At 39.0% G+C, this 18,077-nt stretch overlaps 1 protein-coding gene across 1 annotated transcript in view; it reads right to left on the bottom strand.

Annotated features, from left to right (window-relative positions):
- Nucleotides 1–1,405: 1,405 nt before the first annotated feature.
- LOC309695080 (uncharacterized protein) overlaps nucleotides 1,406–18,077 on the bottom strand; it is a 28,475-nt gene continuing 11,803 nt past the window's right edge. The window contains exon 7 of the mRNA XM_082515506.1: nucleotides 1,406–17,998. Within this exon, the coding sequence (XP_082371632.1) occupies nucleotides 2,342–17,998 (15,657 nt within the window). The 3' untranslated portion in view covers nucleotides 1,406–2,341. The remainder of the gene's footprint in view (nucleotides 17,999–18,077) is intronic.

Raw genomic sequence — 18,077 nt, 5'->3', positions numbered from 1 at the left:
ATGTCAAAAAGTACGTGGGCACCTCTGCTTTACATTTTATGTTTCTATTTTTTGGTTATTACATTCCTGAAAATAACTGAATAGCAATAAATAACTACTGTATCTAAGTAATAATAATAATAATAATGATAATAATAACTTTTAAAATACCCAAAATTAGTATTATTCCACAGAATGTGTAGCTTTTTGTTTTTGTTTTGTTTTTGGGTGGGGATGGGGGGGGGGGGGGGGGGGTAATCAAAATTAGGGATGCCAAACATAAGGCCCACGGGCCAGAATCAGCCAGGGAAAGACTCCAATCCAAGCAACTGGAAAGCTTTTGGAAAATGTCAAAGAGATTGAACTTAACTGTATTATAGTTTAACAGCTTTTCCTATTGATGCAGATGTCCCCCATCGCCATGCATTGCCGTAGTAGTTAAATATTAGATAAAATAGCAGAAAGGGTTTTTACCCTTTTTTACTCTCTGCTATATTTATTATGTTTGAGACACCCAGGATATAAAATAAGTTTGGCATTCCTGATGTAGATGGTTTAATGTTTCTGAGACTTAAATAGTCACTGCAAATAGGTTCAGTGTCTAGATGAAAGATAGACACCAGTAAGTTCTTTTAAAAGAACATGGTTTTAAAATAAATTTGGAAACAACTTTATGATGTACATATTATTGATACACATGTCCACATACGTGTAGTTGATGTTTCTTAGATGACAAAGAAAAACGACTTGCAAGACACATTCGTTTCAAATTTCCTACAAGAGTCTGTTGGATATTTCCATTTGACAAACTATGTTTTAATTAGAGTTGATGAATATTTTGATGCTGTGAGACACATTTATGGCCAATGTGTGATTAGGGTCTAATTTTATACACATGCAGTTTCTCTGTGAAACACAGGACGCGAGAAACCTGCACCAGCAATAATTTTAACATCGTTTCCGGAAGAAAGAAGGAAGTGACGGGACGCTCTTGAAGGCAGCACATAACAATTCGGTGAGCGTAGACAACGAGTGAGTGCTTGATAGTTGGCACGCTATGGTGTAATTGTAAGGTATACTGATACGTTTTACATTTTCAAAGTTGGAGTGGAAGAAGCTTTTTTTTCTTGTTCTGTATATTTCATGATATTTAAATGAAGTTTGTGAAGGAATTTCAATTGCTGTAAAAAAGGCCATAACAAGGAAATCTGTAGTTAAGCTAACACAGAAGTTTCACACTGTGCACAGGGACTTATTCACACAGTAAACTGTGAATTATCTGTATATAACATGAAGCATATTCGTGATGATATGTTACCATAGTTATGAACTTTGTCTCCATCTAGTGTGCAAACATATTGACTACAGATTGAAAACTGTGCTTTTTATTAATTTCACTATAGACACACAAACACACACACGAACATAGTTTTGGATATAATAGCATTTATTGTCTATAACTTTGCAAACAAGTTAAGTTAAAGCCTATCAGAATACAAACACGAGCAGTTATCCAATAAAATTTCAAAGGTCATTAAAAGCTATTTATATAGCCGGTTCAATAGCCCCACTTTGTACAGAGATATGGAAAGAAAACAGAGTCCAGACAGATTTCTAGTGTGGCAAATTAGGTTCAAAGTAGCAAAGTATTAATAAAAAATATAGTTTTAGCAGTACATTTGCTCTGTTTGATCATACGCTTTTCATTTCAGCTTTGCATTGCTATTGTCTCTTTACATTTTAGCTACAGCGACAACAGTATCTTGGTGCAATACGTACATATTCTTTGTTCTATCTTAACTGCATTATGCTATTGTAGTTTGTATATACTGTAAGCGTTATAGTGAAATTACTGTAAACACAATTTGGAATGTCAGTAAAATAAATTGATTTTTGCATCAGTCTCAAACAGTCAGAAATTTTAGTTGACGGCACTGGTGATTATCATTTTGTAAAGTACACACACAAGTAAATTAGTCAATAGTGAAAAACTGCAAAATGAGTTTTAGAGATTTTGGTAAGCAAAAGTCAAACATTCTGCATCTTGAGCAAGGATATTTGCTAAGGCCTTGCTACAATTTGAAGTAAGGACACAGTTATACACATTGTTAGTATCTTCAACAGACTGTCAGCGTGAATTACAGGAATGCATATTTTTTTTGTAGGTCAGCATCATAGCACAGCACATCACCATCATGTTGTAATGCCTGAACACTGACAGATTGTTCTCTGTGATCGGTAAGTTAAACATGCTAACTTCCTTTCCCAGTTTCCAGCATGTTTTCATTCACTTGTCTCCTCTGACATTCAGGTCTAGGCAAAGAGAAATAGTATCTTTACACATGAATTATTTCCAGTTGCCTCACTTCTCAGCATCGTCAAAGAACCTCATTTTCTCAGAGTGCACAGAGTCTCTCAGTCGCTGTATAGATGACGCTGTCTCACCAGAGATGGGCTCAGAAGAGTCAAATACATGAGTAATTTGTTTGGTTAAAACAATTGTCTCTCTGCTTTCACTTCTTTCAGTTGAGGTTTTCGTCACTAAGTGCCTCTCAAACACCGCTCTGTTGCCACTGTCTGAGCCTTCCACAGTCCATGATGTAGTTTCATTAGCTTCTGATTTTAAGGGAAGGCCTTCAGCTAATTCAGCTTCAATATCAGTTAGTAACTGGGCATGCTGTGCTTCTGGGGTTGCTTGTATATTTGTTGTAATGACGTGTAGTTTTCCCGATTCCAATCTGCACGTGTCTTCTGATGACGATGATATTCCAGAGGACAGAATAGTGATTTTCTCCGGTAAGTTAGGCTGAACTGAGATCAGTTCAGTCCTCGTGGCCGAAGTAAAGATGTTACTGTGTGTCTCTTCAAGCTCAGTAGCAACATTTGGATCAGAATATTTGACAGTTACCTTTGTTGGGGAAGATATGGATGGGCCAACATGCTCACTTGTGACTGCAGAACTTATATCAGCGAAGGCATCCGATGATTGGACAGAAAAGGTGGGGCTAATTTCCTCGTCCCCCATTCCCCCTACTGGACTCTTTTCATCCTTTTGTTCACATTTCTCAGGAGCACTGGGGGCTTCTGAAGGGGAAGACAGGCCAAACTTAGGAAATTTAAACCAACCTGTCCTCTCGGGACTCTTGGAAATATCTTGTATGGTACTTGCTCCTTTTTCCTTTGCTTCTAATTGCTTTCCAGCATGTTCGCCTATTTCTTGAACTTCTTTTGAGACTACAAGATTTTCTTCAACTTGGTCTGCTTTTGGAACATCAAATTCAACATCAATAGTCTTTAGGATCTCACCAAATGATGTCAGAATCATTTTTGGTGATTTACTTTCTCCTTTTGTTTCAACTTCCATTTCCAGTTGAGCTTCTTTATCTTCTATTTCAGCAGGAAGCTGTTCCTCTTCAGGTTTAGACTTTGAGAAGCTAAGCCTGGGCATTTTAAAAGATGGTAGTTTGAATTTACTTGGTGATGGAAGACCCACAACATCAGTCTCAGTCTTGGGTGTTTCGGAGTCTGATATTATACCTTTGGAATAATCCATTTTAATATTAACAATCGAATCTTTGTCGGTGACAGAAATATCCTCCTTAGGTTTAGATCCATGAATGTCAATTACTTTTCCTGTTTTGGGTGCTTCCATGGTAACGTCAAAGGAAGCACTGCTAAATTTTGGCATTTTCAGTGGTGAAATTTTTTCTTTTAAAGGGGATCCTTCAGCATCTTTTGATTTTGCTTTTGTCTCAGAAGACTTGATTCCCAAACTAGATGACGATTGTTTGACTTCTTCTGAGATTTTGACCTCTGCTTTTATTTCTGGCCGTTTGCTGTCAACATTGTTTATTGATGATTTTAAATCCACTTCAGGTCCTTTTGGTTTTGTTTGTACAATGCCTAAATTTGGGAACTTAAATGGGCTTCCTTGCCCAGCTTCTTTCTCAGGAGCTTTAATTTCCATTTCAGGTTGTTTAACTTTTATTTCTCCCTCTGAAACAGAAACATCAGCTTGTGGAAGCTCATCACTTAACTCCGATTCTTTAATACTTGACTTTGAAAAAGAAAATCTCGGAAGTGAAAATTTAGGTTTTTTCAAGTTTGTTTCAGTTTCTTCAGCAGGTGGTTCTTCCATTGAAGGTCCTTTGATTTCAGCTTCTGCTAGACAGACTTCTGTTTTGCTTGATATAATCTCAGCTTTGGGTGTTTCAATTTTGACATCAATAGCTGGGGCCTTATCGGCTGTCCTTGAAAAGGAAAATTTTGGAAATGTCCAACTTGGTCGTTTTGACTTGACTTCGGCCTCAATTGTAGGTGTTTCCGGTAATGAAGTAGAACCCTCAGTTTCTTTGCCTTCAATATGGAGTAGTTTGATGTCAGCTGTTACCTCTGGTAAGGAAATATCAACATCTTTCTTTGATAAACTTAAATCTGTTTCAGGACTTTTAACTTTGGTCATTGAGATGGCCAGATTTGGCATTTTAAACTTGCTTCCAGATATCTCACCTCCTTTAGCTTTCACATCTACAGCTAAACCTTCAGAGTCAATGCCGGGTGCTGCATCAATTTTAATTCCTTTATTCACATCACTTACTTCCATACTGAACTCATTGTCAGGTTGTTTGACTATATCACCTTGCAGAAAAATAACATCAGTTTTTGGGAGACTGATATCGACTTCAGGGTCTTTTACACTTTGCTTGGAAAATGAAAATTTTGGCAATGAAAATCTTGGCTTTTTCAATTTAGCCTCAAGGTTTGTATCGGTTCCCCCCTCTATGATAATATGTGAGGATTCTTTAAGGTCGGTATCTGGAAGATGTACATCTGTTTTGACTTCTGGTAGTATGACATCAACTCCGGGAACATCAATGCTGATGTCTTCCTCAGGGGCCTTACCAGCTTTGTCAGCTTTGGCTTTTGGAACTGTAACATCTACATCTTTCTTCGATAAGCTTAAATCAATGTCAGGCCCTTTTGTTTGAGGGAAAGACAATCCAAGACTTGGCAGTTTGAACTTACTTCCTTTTACTTCATGTTCATATCCACTGGTTTTCAAGGAGATTGAAGGTTCTTTTAATTCAGTGCTGGGTACTGCAACGCCAACTTCAAGAACCTCTTCAGGAATCTCAATATCAGCACCATCTATTTTCATACCTTTGTCCATATCCGGTGCCTCTGCTGTTGAACTTGTGACACCAACTCCAAATTTTGGAATTTGGAATGTTGGCATCTTAAACTTTGATGGTGATCCTTTCTTTCCCTTTGTTTCAATCTTTATCTCAGGAGCTTCAATTCCAACTTCAACAGAAGGTTTTTCAATTTCAACATCAGGGAGCTTGACTTCAGCTTTGGCTTCTGGAAGTGTAACATCTACATCTTTCTTTGATAAACTTAAATCAATGTCAGGCCCTTTTGTTTGAGGGACAGACAATCCAAGACTTGGCAGTTTGAACTTACTTCCTTTTCCTTCATGTTCAGCTCCTGCAGTTTTCAGGGTGAGTGAAGGTTCTTTGAATTCAGTGCTGGGTGCTGCAATGTTGACTTCAAGAACCTCTTCAGGGATACTAATATCACCACCATCTACTTTAACATCCGTGTCCAAATCAGGTACTTTTGCTGTACCACTTGGGATACCAATGCCAAATCTGGGTAATTTGAATGTAGGCATCTTAAATTTTGATGGTGATCCTTTTTTATCTTTTGTCTCAACTTTGAACTCAGGAGCTTCAATTTCCACTTCAACAGAAGGTTTCTCTACTTCAACATCAGGGAGTTTGACTTCAGCTTTGGCTTCTGGAAGTGTAACATGCACGTCTTTCTTCGATAAGCTTAAATCAATGTCAGGCCCTTTGGTTTTTGCGACAGACAATCCAAGACTTGGCAGTGTGAACTTACTTCCTTTTACTTCATGTTCATATCCACTGGTTTTCAAGGAGATTGAAGGTTCTTTTAATTCAGTGCTGGGTGCTGCAACGCCAACTTCAAGAACCTCTTCAGGAATCTTAATATCAGCACCATCTATTTTTATGCCTTTGTCCATATCCGGTACCTCTGCTGTTGCACTTGTGACACCCACTCCAAATTTTGGAATTTGGAATGTTGGCATCTTAAACTTTGATGGTGATCCTTTCTTTCCCTTTGTTTCTGTCTTTATCTCAGGAGCTTCAATTTCCACTTCAACACAAGGTTTTTCAATTTCAACATCACGGAGTTTGACTTCAGCTTTGGCTTCTGGAAGTGTAACATCAACATCTTTCTTTGATAAACTTAAATCAATGTCAGGCCCTTTTGTTGGAGGGACAGACAATCCAAGACTTGGCAGTTTGAACTTACTTCCTTTTCCTTCATGTTCAGCTCCTGCAGTTTTCAGGGTGAGTGAAGGTTCTTTGAATTCAGTGCTGGGTGCTGCAATGTTGACTTCAAGAACCTCTTCAGGGATACTAATATCACCACCATCTACTTTAACATCCGTGTCCAAATCAGGTACTTTTGCTGTACCACTTGGGATACCAATGCCAAATCTGGGTAATTTGAATGTAGGCATCTTAAATTTTGATGGTGATCCTTTTTTATCTTTTGTCTCAACTTTGAACTCAGGAGCTTCAATTTCAACAGAAGGTTTCTCTACTTCAACATCAGGGAGTTTGACTTCAGCTTTAGCTTCTGGAAGTGCAGCATCTACATCTTTCTTCGTTAAGCTTAAATCAATGTCAGGCCCTTTGGTTTTTGCGACAGACAATCCAAGACTTGGCAGTTTGAACTTACTTCCTTTTCCTTCATGTTCAGATCCACTGGTTTTCAAGGAGATTGAAGGTTCTTTTAATTCAGTGCTGGGTGCTGCAACGCCAACTTCAAGAACCTCTTCAGGAATCTCAATATCAGCACCATCTATTTTTATGCCTTTGTCCATATCCGGTACCTCTGCTGTTGAACTTGTGACACCCACTCCAAATTTTGGAATTTGGAATGTTGGCATCTTAAACTTTGATGGTGATCCTTTCTTTCCCTTTGTTTCAATCTTTATCTCAGGAGCTTCAATTTCCACTTCAACACAAGGTTTTTCAATTTCAACATCACGGAGTTTGACTTCAGCTTTGGCTTCTGGAAGTGTAACATCAACATCTTTCTTTGATAAACTTAAATTGATATCTGGTCCTTTGGCTTGAGGGACAGACAATCCAAGACTTGGCAGTTTGAACTTACTTCCTTTTCCTTCATGTTCAGCTCCTGTAGTTTTCAGGGTGAGTGAAGGTTCTTTGAATTCAGTGCTGGGTGCTGCTATGTTAACTTTAAGAACCTCTTCAGGGATACTCATATCACCACCATCTACTTTAACATCCGTGTCCAAATCAGGTACTTTTGCTGTGGCACTTGGGATACCAATGCCAAATCTGGGTAATTTGAATGTAGGCATCTTAAACTTTGATGGTGATCCTTTTTTGTCTTTTGTCTCAACTTTGAACTCAGGAGCTTCAATTTCCACTTCAACAGAAGGTTTCTCTACTTCAACATCAGGGAGTTTGATTTCAGCTTTAGCTTCTGGAAGTGCAGCATCTACATCTTTCTTTGATAAGCTTAAATCAATGTCAGGCCCTTTGGTTTTTGTGACAGACAATCCAAGACTTGGCAGTTTGAACTTACTTCCTTTTCCTTCATGTTCAGATCCACTGGTTTTCAAGGAGATTGAAGGTTCTTTTAATTCAGTGCTGGGTGCTGCAATGTTAACTTCAAGAACCTCTTCAGGAATCTCAATATCAGCACCATCTATTTTTATGCCTTTGTCCATATCCGGTACCTCTGCTGTTGCACTTGTGACACCCACTCCAAATTTTGGCAATTGGAATGTTGGCATCTTAAACTTTGATGGTGATCCTTTCTTTCCCTTTGTTTCAATCTTTATCTCAGGAGCTTCAATTTCCACTTCAACAGAAGGTTTTTCAACTTCAACATCAGGGAGCTTGACTTCAGCTTTGGCTTCTGGAAGTGTAATATCTACATCTTTCTTTGATAAACTTAAATTGATATCTGGTCCTTTGGCTTGAGGGACAGACAATCCAAGACTTGGCAGTTTGAACTTACTTCCTTTTCCTTCATGTTCAGCTCCTGCAGTTTTCAGGGTGAGTGAAGGTTCTTTGAATTCAGTGCTGGGTGCTGCTATGTTGACTTCAAGAACCTCTTCAGGGATACTAATATCACCACCATCTACTTTAACATCTGTGTCCAAATCAGGTACTTTTGCTGTACCACTTGGGATACCAATGCCAAATCTGGGTAATTTGAATGTAGGCATCTTAAATTTTGATGGTGATCCTTTTTTATCTTTTGTCTCAACTTTGAACTCAGGAGCTTCAATTTCAACAGAAGGTTTCTCTACTTCAACATCAGGGAGTTTGACTTCAGCTTTAGCTTCTGGAAGTGCAGCATCTACATCTTTCTTCGTTAAGCTTAAATCAATGTCAGGCCCTTTGGTTTTTGCGACAGACAATCCAAGACTTGGCAGTTTGAACTTACTTCCTTTTCCTTCATGTTCAGCTCCTGCAGTTTTCAGGGTGAGTGAAGGTTCTTTTAATTCAGTGCTGGGTGCTGCTATGTTAACTTCAAGAACCTCTTCAGGAATCTCAATATCAGCACCATCTATTTTTATGCCTTTGTCCATATCCGGTACCTCTGCTGTTGCACTTGTGACACCAACTCCAAATTTTGGAATTTGGAATGTTGGCATCTTAAACTTTGATGGTGATCCTTTCTTTCCCTTTGTTTCAATCTTTATCTCAGGAGCTTCAATTTCCACTTCAACAGAAGGTTTTTCAATTTCAACATCACGGAGTTTGACTTCAGCTTTGGCTTCTGGAAGTGTAACATCAACATCTTTCTTTGATAAACTTAAATTGATATCTGGTCCTTTGGCTTGAGGGACAGACAATCCAAGACTTGGCAGTTTGAACTTACTTCCTTTTCCTTCATGTTCAGCTCCTGTAGTTTTCAGGGTGAGTGAAGGTTCTTTGAATTCAGTGCTGGGTGCTGCTATGTTAACTTTAAGAACCTCTTCAGGGATACTCATATCACCACCATCTACTTTAACATCCGTGTCCAAATCAGGTACTTTTGCTGTGGCACTTGGGATACCAATGCCAAATCTGGGTAATTTGAATGTAGGCATCTTAAACTTTGATGGTGATCCTTTTTTGTCTTTTGTCTCAACTTTGAACTCAGGAGCTTCAATTTCCACTTCAACAGAAGGTTTCTCTACTTCAACATCAGGGAGTTTGATTTCAGCTTTAGCTTCTGGAAGTGCAGCATCTACATCTTTCTTTGATAAGCTTAAATCAATGTCAGGCCCTTTGGTTTTTGTGACAGACAATCCAAGACTTGGCAGTTTGAACTTACTTCCTTTTCCTTCATGTTCAGATCCACTGGTTTTCAAGGAGATTGAAGGTTCTTTTAATTCAGTGCTGGGTGCTGCAATGTTAACTTCAAGAACCTCTTCAGGAATCTCAATATCAGCACCATCTATTTTTATGCCTTTGTCCATATCCGGTACCTCTGCTGTTGCACTTGTGACACCCACTCCAAATTTTGGCAATTGGAATGTTGGCATCTTAAACTTTGATGGTGATCCTTTCTTTCCCTTTGTTTCTGTCTTTATCTCAGGAGCTTCAATTTCCACTTCAACAGAAGGTTTTTCAATTTCAACATCACGGAGTTTGACTTCAGCTTTGGCTTCTGGAAGTGTAACATCAACATCTTTCTTCGATAAACTTAAATCGATATCTGGTCCTTTGGCTTGAGGGACAGACAATCCAAGACTTGGCAGTTTGAACTTACTTCCTTTTCCTTCATGTTCAGCTCCTGCAGTTTTCAGGGTGAGTGAAGGTTCTTTGAATTCAGTGCTGGGTGCTGCTATGTTGACTTCAAGAACCTCTTCAGGGATACTAATATCACCACCATCTACTTTAACATCTGTGTCCAAATCAGGTACTTTTGCTGTACCACTTGGGATACCAATGCCAAATCTGGGTAATTTGAATGTAGGCATCTTAAATTTTGATGGTGATCCTTTTTTATCTTTTGTCTCAACTTTGAACTCAGGAGCTTCAATTTCAACAGAAGGTTTCTCTACTTCAACATCAGGGAGTTTGACTTCAGCTTTAGCTTCTGGAAGTGCAGCATCTACATCTTTCTTCGTTAAGCTTAAATCAATGTCAGGCCCTTTGGTTTTTGCGACAGACAATCCAAGACTTGGCAGTTTGAACTTACTTCCTTTTCCTTCATGTTCAGCTCCTGCAGTTTTCAGGGTGAGTGAAGGTTCTTTTAATTCAGTGCTGGGTGCTGCTATGTTAACTTCAAGAACCTCTTCAGGAATCTCAATATCAGCACCATCTATTTTTATGCCTTTGTCCATATCCGGTACCTCTGCTGTTGCACTTGTGACACCAACTCCAAATTTTGGAATTTGGAATGTTGGCATCTTAAACTTTGATGGTGATCCTTTCTTTCCCTTTGTTTCAATCTTTATCTCAGGAGCTTCAATTTCCACTTCAACAGAAGGTTTTTCAATTTCAACATCACGGAGTTTGACTTCAGCTTTGGCTTCTGGAAGTGTAACATCAACATCTTTCTTTGATAAACTTAAATTGATATCTGGTCCTTTGGCTTGAGGGACAGACAATCCAAGACTTGGCAGTTTGAACTTACTTCCTTTTCCTTCATGTTCAGCTCCTGTAGTTTTCAGGGTGAGTGAAGGTTCTTTGAATTCAGTGCTGGGTGCTGCTATGTTAACTTTAAGAACCTCTTCAGGGATACTCATATCACCACCATCTACTTTAACATCCGTGTCCAAATCAGGTACTTTTGCTGTGGCACTTGGGATACCAATGCCAAATCTGGGTAATTTGAATGTAGGCATCTTAAACTTTGATGGTGATCCTTTTTTGTCTTTTGTCTCAACTTTGAACTCAGGAGCTTCAATTTCCACTTCAACAGAAGGTTTCTCTACTTCAACATCAGGGAGTTTGATTTCAGCTTTAGCTTCTGGAAGTGCAGCATCTACATCTTTCTTTGATAAGCTTAAATCAATGTCAGGCCCTTTGGTTTTTGTGACAGACAATCCAAGACTTGGCAGTTTGAACTTACTTCCTTTTCCTTCATGTTCAGATCCACTGGTTTTCAAGGAGATTGAAGGTTCTTTTAATTCAGTGCTGGGTGCTGCAATGTTAACTTCAAGAACCTCTTCAGGAATCTCAATATCAGCACCATCTATTTTTATGCCTTTGTCCATATCCGGTACCTCTGCTGTTGCACTTGTGACACCCACTCCAAATTTTGGCAATTGGAATGTTGGCATCTTAAACTTTGATGGTGATCCTTTCTTTCCCTTTGTTTCAATCTTTATCTCAGGAGCTTCAATTTCCACTTCAACAGAAGGTTTTTCAACTTCAACATCAGGGAGCTTGACTTCAGCTTTGGCTTCTGGAAGTGTAATATCTACATCTTTCTTTGATAAACTTAAATTGATATCTGGTCCTTTGGCTTGAGGGACAGACAATCCAAGACTTGGCAGTTTGAACTTACTTCCTTTTCCTTCATGTTCAGCTCCTGTAGTTTTCAGGGTGAGTGAAGGTTCTTTGAATTCAGTGCTGGGTGCTGCTATGTTAACTTCAAGAACCTCTTTAGGTATACTAATATCAGCTCCTTCTACTTTAACATCTGTGTCCAAATCAGGTACTTTTGCTGTACCACTTGGGATACCAATGCCAAATCTGGGTAATTTGAATGTAGGCATCTTAAATTTTGATGGTGATCCTTTTTTATCTTTTGTCTCAACTTTGAACTCAGGAGCTTCAATTTCCACTTCAACAGAAGGTTTCTCTACTTCAACATCAGGGAGTTTGACTTCAGCTTTGGCTTCTGGAAGTGTAACATGCACGTCTTTCTTCGATAAGCTTAAATCAATGTCAGGCCCTTTGGTTTTTGGGACAGACAATCCAAGACTTGGCAGTGTGAACTTACTTCCTTTTACTTCATGTTCATATCCACTGGTTTTCAAGGAGATTGAAGGTTCTTTTAATTCAGTGCTGGGTGCTGCAACGCCAACTTCAAGAACCTCTTCAGGAATCTTAATATCAGCACCATCTATTTTTATGCCTTTGTCCATATCCGGTACCTCTGCTGTTGCACTTGTGACACCCACTCCAAATTTTGGAATTTGGAATGTTGGCATCTTAAACTTTGATGGTGATCCTTTCTTTCCCTTTGTTTCAATCTTTATCTCAGGAGCTTCAATTTCCACTTCAACAGAAGGTTTTTCAATTTCAACATCACGGAGTTTGACTTCAGCTTTGGCTTCTGGAAGTGTAACATCAACATCTTTCTTTGATAAACTTAAATTGATATCTGGTCCTTTGGCTTGAGGGACAGACAATCCAAGACTTGGCAGTTTGAACTTACTTCCTTTTCCTTCATGTTCAGCTCCTGTAGTTTTCAGGGTGAGTGAAGGTTCTTTGAATTCAGTGCTGGGTGCTGCTATGTTAACTTTAAGAACCTCTTCAGGGATACTCATATCACCACCATCTACTTTAACATCAGGGAGTTTGACTTCAGCTTTATCTTCTTGAAGTGTAACTTTTACGTCTTTCTTCGATAAGCTTAAATCAATGTCAGACCCTTTTGTTTTTGGGACAGACAATCCAAGACTTGGCAGTTTGAACTTACTTCCTTTTCCTTCATGTTCAGCTCCTGCAGTTTTCAGGGTGAGTGAAGGTTCTTTGAATTCAGTGCTGGGTGCTGCTATGTTAACTTCAAGAACCTCTTCAGGAATCTCAATATCAGCACCATCTATTTTTATGCCTTTCTCCATATCCGGTACCTCTGCTGTTGTACTTGTGATACCCACTCCAAATTTTGGCAGTTGGAATGTTGGCATCTTAAACTTTGATGGTGATCCTTTCTTTCCCTTTGTTTCAATCTTTATCTCAGGAGCTTCAATTTCCACTTCAACAGAAGATTTTTCAATTTCAACATCACGGAGTTTGACTTCAGCGTTGGCTTCTGGAAGTGTAACTTCTACGTCTTTCTCTGATAAACTTAAATCAATGTCAGGTCCTTTGGCTTGAGGGACAGACAATCCAAGACTTGGCAGTTTGAACTTACTTCCTTTGCCTTCATGTTCAGCTCCTGCAGTTTTCAGGGTGAGTGAAGGTTCTTTGAATTCAGTGCTGGGTGCTGCAATGTTGACTTCAAGAACCTCCTCAGGGATACTAATATCACCACCATCTACTTTAACATCTGTGTCCAAATCAGGTACTTTTGCTGTGGCACTTGGGATACCAATGCCAAATTTGGGTAATTTGAATGTAGGCATCTTAAATTTTGATGGTGATCCTTTTTTATCTTTTGTCTCAACTTTGAACTCAGGAGCTTCAGTTTCCACTTCAACAGAAGGTTTCTCTACTTCACAATCAGGGAGTTTGGCTTCAGCTTTGGCTTCTGGATATGTAACATCTACGTCTTTCTTCGATAAGCTTAAATCAATGTCAGGTACTTTGGTTTCAGGGACAGACAATCCAAGACTTGGCAGTTTGAACTTACTTCCTTTGCCTTCACGTTCAGCTCCTGTAGTTTTCAGGGTGAGTGAAGGTTCTTTGAATTCAGTGCTGGGTGCTGCTATGTTAACTTCAAGAACCTCTTCAGGGATACTAATATCACCACCATCTATTTTTATGCCTTTGTCCATATCCGGTACCTCTGCTGTTGCACTTGTGTCACGGGCACCAAATTTGGGTAATTTGAATGTTGGCATCTTAAACTTTGATGGTGATCCTTTTTTGTCTTTTGTCTCAACTTTGAACTCAGGAGCTTCAGTTTCCACTTCCATATCAGGGAGTGTGACTTTAGCTTTAGCTTCTGGAAGTGTAACATCTACATCTTTCTTTGATAAGCTTAAATCAGTGTCAGGCCCTTTTCTTTTTGGGACAGACAATCCAAGACTTGGCAGCTTGAACTTACTTCCTTTTCCATCATATTCAGATTCACTGGTTTCCAAGGAGATTGGAAGTTCTTTCAATTCAGTGCTGGGTGCTGCAATGTTAACTTCAAGAACCTCTTCAGGAATCTCAATATCACCACCTTCTATTTTGATACCTTTCTCCATATCCGGTACCTCTGCTGTTGCACTTGTGATACCAATGCCAAATTTGGGTAATTGGAATGTTGGCATCTTAAACTTTGATGGTGATCCTTTCTTGTCTTTTGTCTCAACTTTGAACTCAGGAGCTTCAATTTCAGTTTCAACAGAAGGTTTCTCTACTTCAACATCATGGAGCTTGACTTCAGCTGTAGCTTCTGGAAGTGTAATATGTACGTCTTGCTTTGATGAGCTTAAATCAATGTCAGGCGCTTTGTCTTGATGGACAGAAAATCCAAGACTTGGCAGTTTGAACTTACTTCCTTTTACTTCATGTTCATATCCACTGGTTTTCAAGGAGATTGAAGGCTCTTTCAATTCAGTGCTGGGTGCTGCTATGTTAACTTCAAGAACCTCTTCGGGGATACTAATATCAGCACCATCTATTTTGATACATTTGTCCATATCCGGTACTTTTGCTGTTGCACTTGTGATACCAATGCCAAGTTTTGGTAAGTGGAATGTTGGCATCTTAACCTTTGATAGTGATTCTTTTTTTTCCTTAGTCTCAATTTTCATTTCAACCTCAGCAGAATTTTTTTCAACTTCAACATCAGGGAGTTTGACTTCAGCTTCTGGAAGAGTAATATCTATGCTTTTCTTTGAAGAATTTAAATCAAAGTCCGGTCCTTTTGTTTGAGGGACAGAAAATCCAAGACTTGGCAATTTGAACTTACTTCCTTTGCCTTCATGTTCTTTTAATTCAATGCTGGGTGCTGCTATGTTCACTTCAAGAACCTGTTCAGGGATACTAATATCAGCACCTTCTATTTTGATACCTGTGTCCAAATCAGGTATTTCTGTTGTGGCACTTGGGATACCAACTCCAAATTTTGGTAGTTTGAATGTGGGCATCTTAAATTTTGAAAGTGAGTTCTCATTGTCCTTTGTCAGATCTTCAATATCAGGATCTTCGGTTTCCATTTGAGCAGAGGGTTTTTTACGTTCAGCATCAGTTTTGGCTTCTTCAAGTGTTTCATCTACATCTCTCTTCAATAAGTTAAAATCAACTTCTGGTCCTTTTACTTTTGGCATTGTTATTCCAAATTTTGGCAATTTGAACTTGCTTTCATGTACTTCGGTTTCATCTCCAGTCTTTTCCTGGGGAAAGAAAGCTTCTGCACTCCCAAGACTTACATCGATTTTAGTTTTAATTCCAGTCTGTGGTTTGACATCAACTGTTTTCACATCAATAGATGATCCCACAATATCAGTATTTGGTGTTGGAATGTTAACATTGACACCTTCAGTTGATTTCAGCTGTGTTTCACAAATTTCAATGTCTTTTAATTTATCATGTACTTCATGACTGGTGTTGGCCACAGGAGATCCAAATTTAGGTAGCTTGAACGTTGGCATCTTAAATTTTGATGGTGATTCGTCTACATACTTTTCTACAACTTTCATTTCAGGAGCTCTAATTTCGGCATCAGAGGGTTTCACCTTCCGTTTTGTTTCTGACAGTTTCATATCTTCATTTTTCTCTGATGCACTGAAGTCAAATTCAGACCCTTTTATTTTCGGCATTGCAATTCCTAACTTTGGCATCTTGAACTTGCCTCCTTGCCTATCAAAATCACCTTCTGCCCGAGGATGTTTTATTTCCTGGTCATATTTTTCTGCCTCCATTATTCGTTCTGCAATACAAACATCTACACTTCCAAGTGTAACGTCGGTCTCAGGCGGTGGTGTCACAGCTACACCTTTCTTTGATAGACTTGAATCCGTTTTTATTCCTTTCGCCCTTGGCATGGAGATACCAACATTTGGCACTTTAAACTTGCTACCCTTTCCCTCTCTTTCAAGAGTTTTTGTCTCAGCTTCATCAGTGTTTATAGGCTTATCTCCATCGGGCACATTTACACTGATGTATGTAGTAATAGCTCCAAATTGAGGCAATTTAACTGCATGCTCTTCAGTTTCTGCACTTTTTGCCAGGGAAATATCCACGTTTGTTTTTGACTCAAGATTTACATCAAAACCTGTAAGCCTAATGCCATTGTCCTTTTTGGCTGGTGAACCATCTACTGAGTCAATGTATTCAATGCTATCGAGTTCAGGAATCACAACCTCACATACAACTCCTTCACTCTGCCCCTTTTCTTTTTTAATTTCATCTTTTGATGTCGTTACTTCTCGGAGGAATTCAGCTTTTTCTCCTTTTGTTGTGTCCCCTTTTTGCTGAAAGATATTTTGTTTTGGCAAGACAATTCCAATATTAGGGATTCTTATGTCTGGCTTTGCTATCCCAAAGCTAGGCACTGTCATCTTTGCCTTCTTTGATTTCTTATCTGATTCATATTCAGAGTTGATACCCTCTGTTCCTCGTGTTTCATCAGCCACATGTGCCTGAAGACTAGATACTTTCTCTAAACTTTCCTTTCCTGGTATTATAATATCTTCTCTTTTATAGGTCCCAGTTTTAATCTCTTTGCTGCTTTGTTTTTTCTTAGTTTCATGTTCCTTATAAGTTTTTACTGTTGTTTCAGTTAAAAGATCCTCTGAGGTTAATTGCCCGGTTGTGATCTGTGACAGCTTAACTGTAGTCTTGGAAATTTCTAGAGAAGAAGTTGTGTCAAACTTTGTAAGACTTGCTCCATGCTTTGTTTTGGTGTCTACCACTTTTGTAGGCGTTTTCACTGATATTCTTTGAGCATTTGCATCTATCACAGTAATTTCTTCTGGAATAGGCATGCCAGATGTATCAACTTTAGGCAGCTTATATCCAGGCAATTTAGAAACTGCCTCTTTCACACTGTCAACATCAATTGACAGTTGCACAGTTTCCGCTTGAAATTCTCCATTCTGTCCTGTATAATTTACCTTAGGTTCTTTAATTCTTTTTGCTCTCGTCTTCACAGACTTATCCTCCATACCTGGTATCTCAATCTCTTCCCGTTTGGGAAGTTGGGTTCTGAAATCACTGCTTTTTGCCAGTCTCTTATAAGGATCATCTGTGATTTCCTCAGCACCAACGTCACCCAAACTGAGTTTCGTCAGTTTGACAGTTTCCCCTGTTCTTCTGTCTTCGTGTTTTTCTTGGATTTCTTCTGTGTGTGACTCAAAGTTTGGGATTAAGTCAGATTTTTCATTTTCAGGATGATCAGCTAAGTCAAAACTTGCCCCTAGTGTTTTTAGCCTTTTTGGTGACGATTTTGCTTTTGCTTCTTTCTTGTGTGATTTATCCTTCCCCAGAATTTTCATTTTTAATTCAGACCTTTCTTTCTTCTTTTTTTTCCCCTCAGGGGACTTGATAAGAGAGGGGCTTTCTTGATCTGCTAGAGCCACAGTTAAATCTGCTGTTTTCAAAGTGCTATCTATACTGATAAGTTCCACCTTATGTTGAATAGGTTGAGCTTCACGGACCGTTAGATTGGTTTCTTCAAGTTGCACATCTTTCATTACTTTCAGATCTTTTTTCACATAGGCTTCAGGCATTTCTCCTGAGGGGCTTTCAAGGCACTCAGGTGAAAGCATATCAGATTCTTGTGTGTGGTGAGTGTCACCACTGATCTGTCCAGTTTGCACATCTGTGTCCTGCTCCTCAGATGAACTTATCCGGCCTCTCTTTGTCAGACCAGGTAGTTTTATTTTATGCTTTTTCTTGTATTTGAGAGCATCCTGAGTTTTTATTGGTGACTCTGTGTCGCTTGTTGTTGGGCTGAGTTCAAGCTTTCTTTGTTCCTCAGCCTCTGAGGAACTGTGAGACCTTGTAAAACGTGATTTTCGCCCTTTTCCAAAGGATGAAAACTTGGGCCACGAAATGCGAGCTTCTCCGCGTCTTTTAGTTTTTCCTTGTTCTCTCATCTGTGGAGTGTGGAGGTCTTCTTCCTGTTAAGAAGCATAAAAATTAAAGGTAAGTCGTTACTAACAAATAAAAATAACTAACAAAGAGTTTGAGCAGACAACT

The sequence above is a fragment of the Aulonocara stuartgranti genome (assembly GCF_965226115.1).
Source record: "Aulonocara stuartgranti genome assembly, chromosome: 19".
NCBI classification, from domain to species: Eukaryota; Metazoa; Chordata; class Actinopteri; order Cichliformes; family Cichlidae; genus Aulonocara; species Aulonocara stuartgranti.
This window is presented reverse-complemented; position numbering and strand designations above follow the sequence as displayed.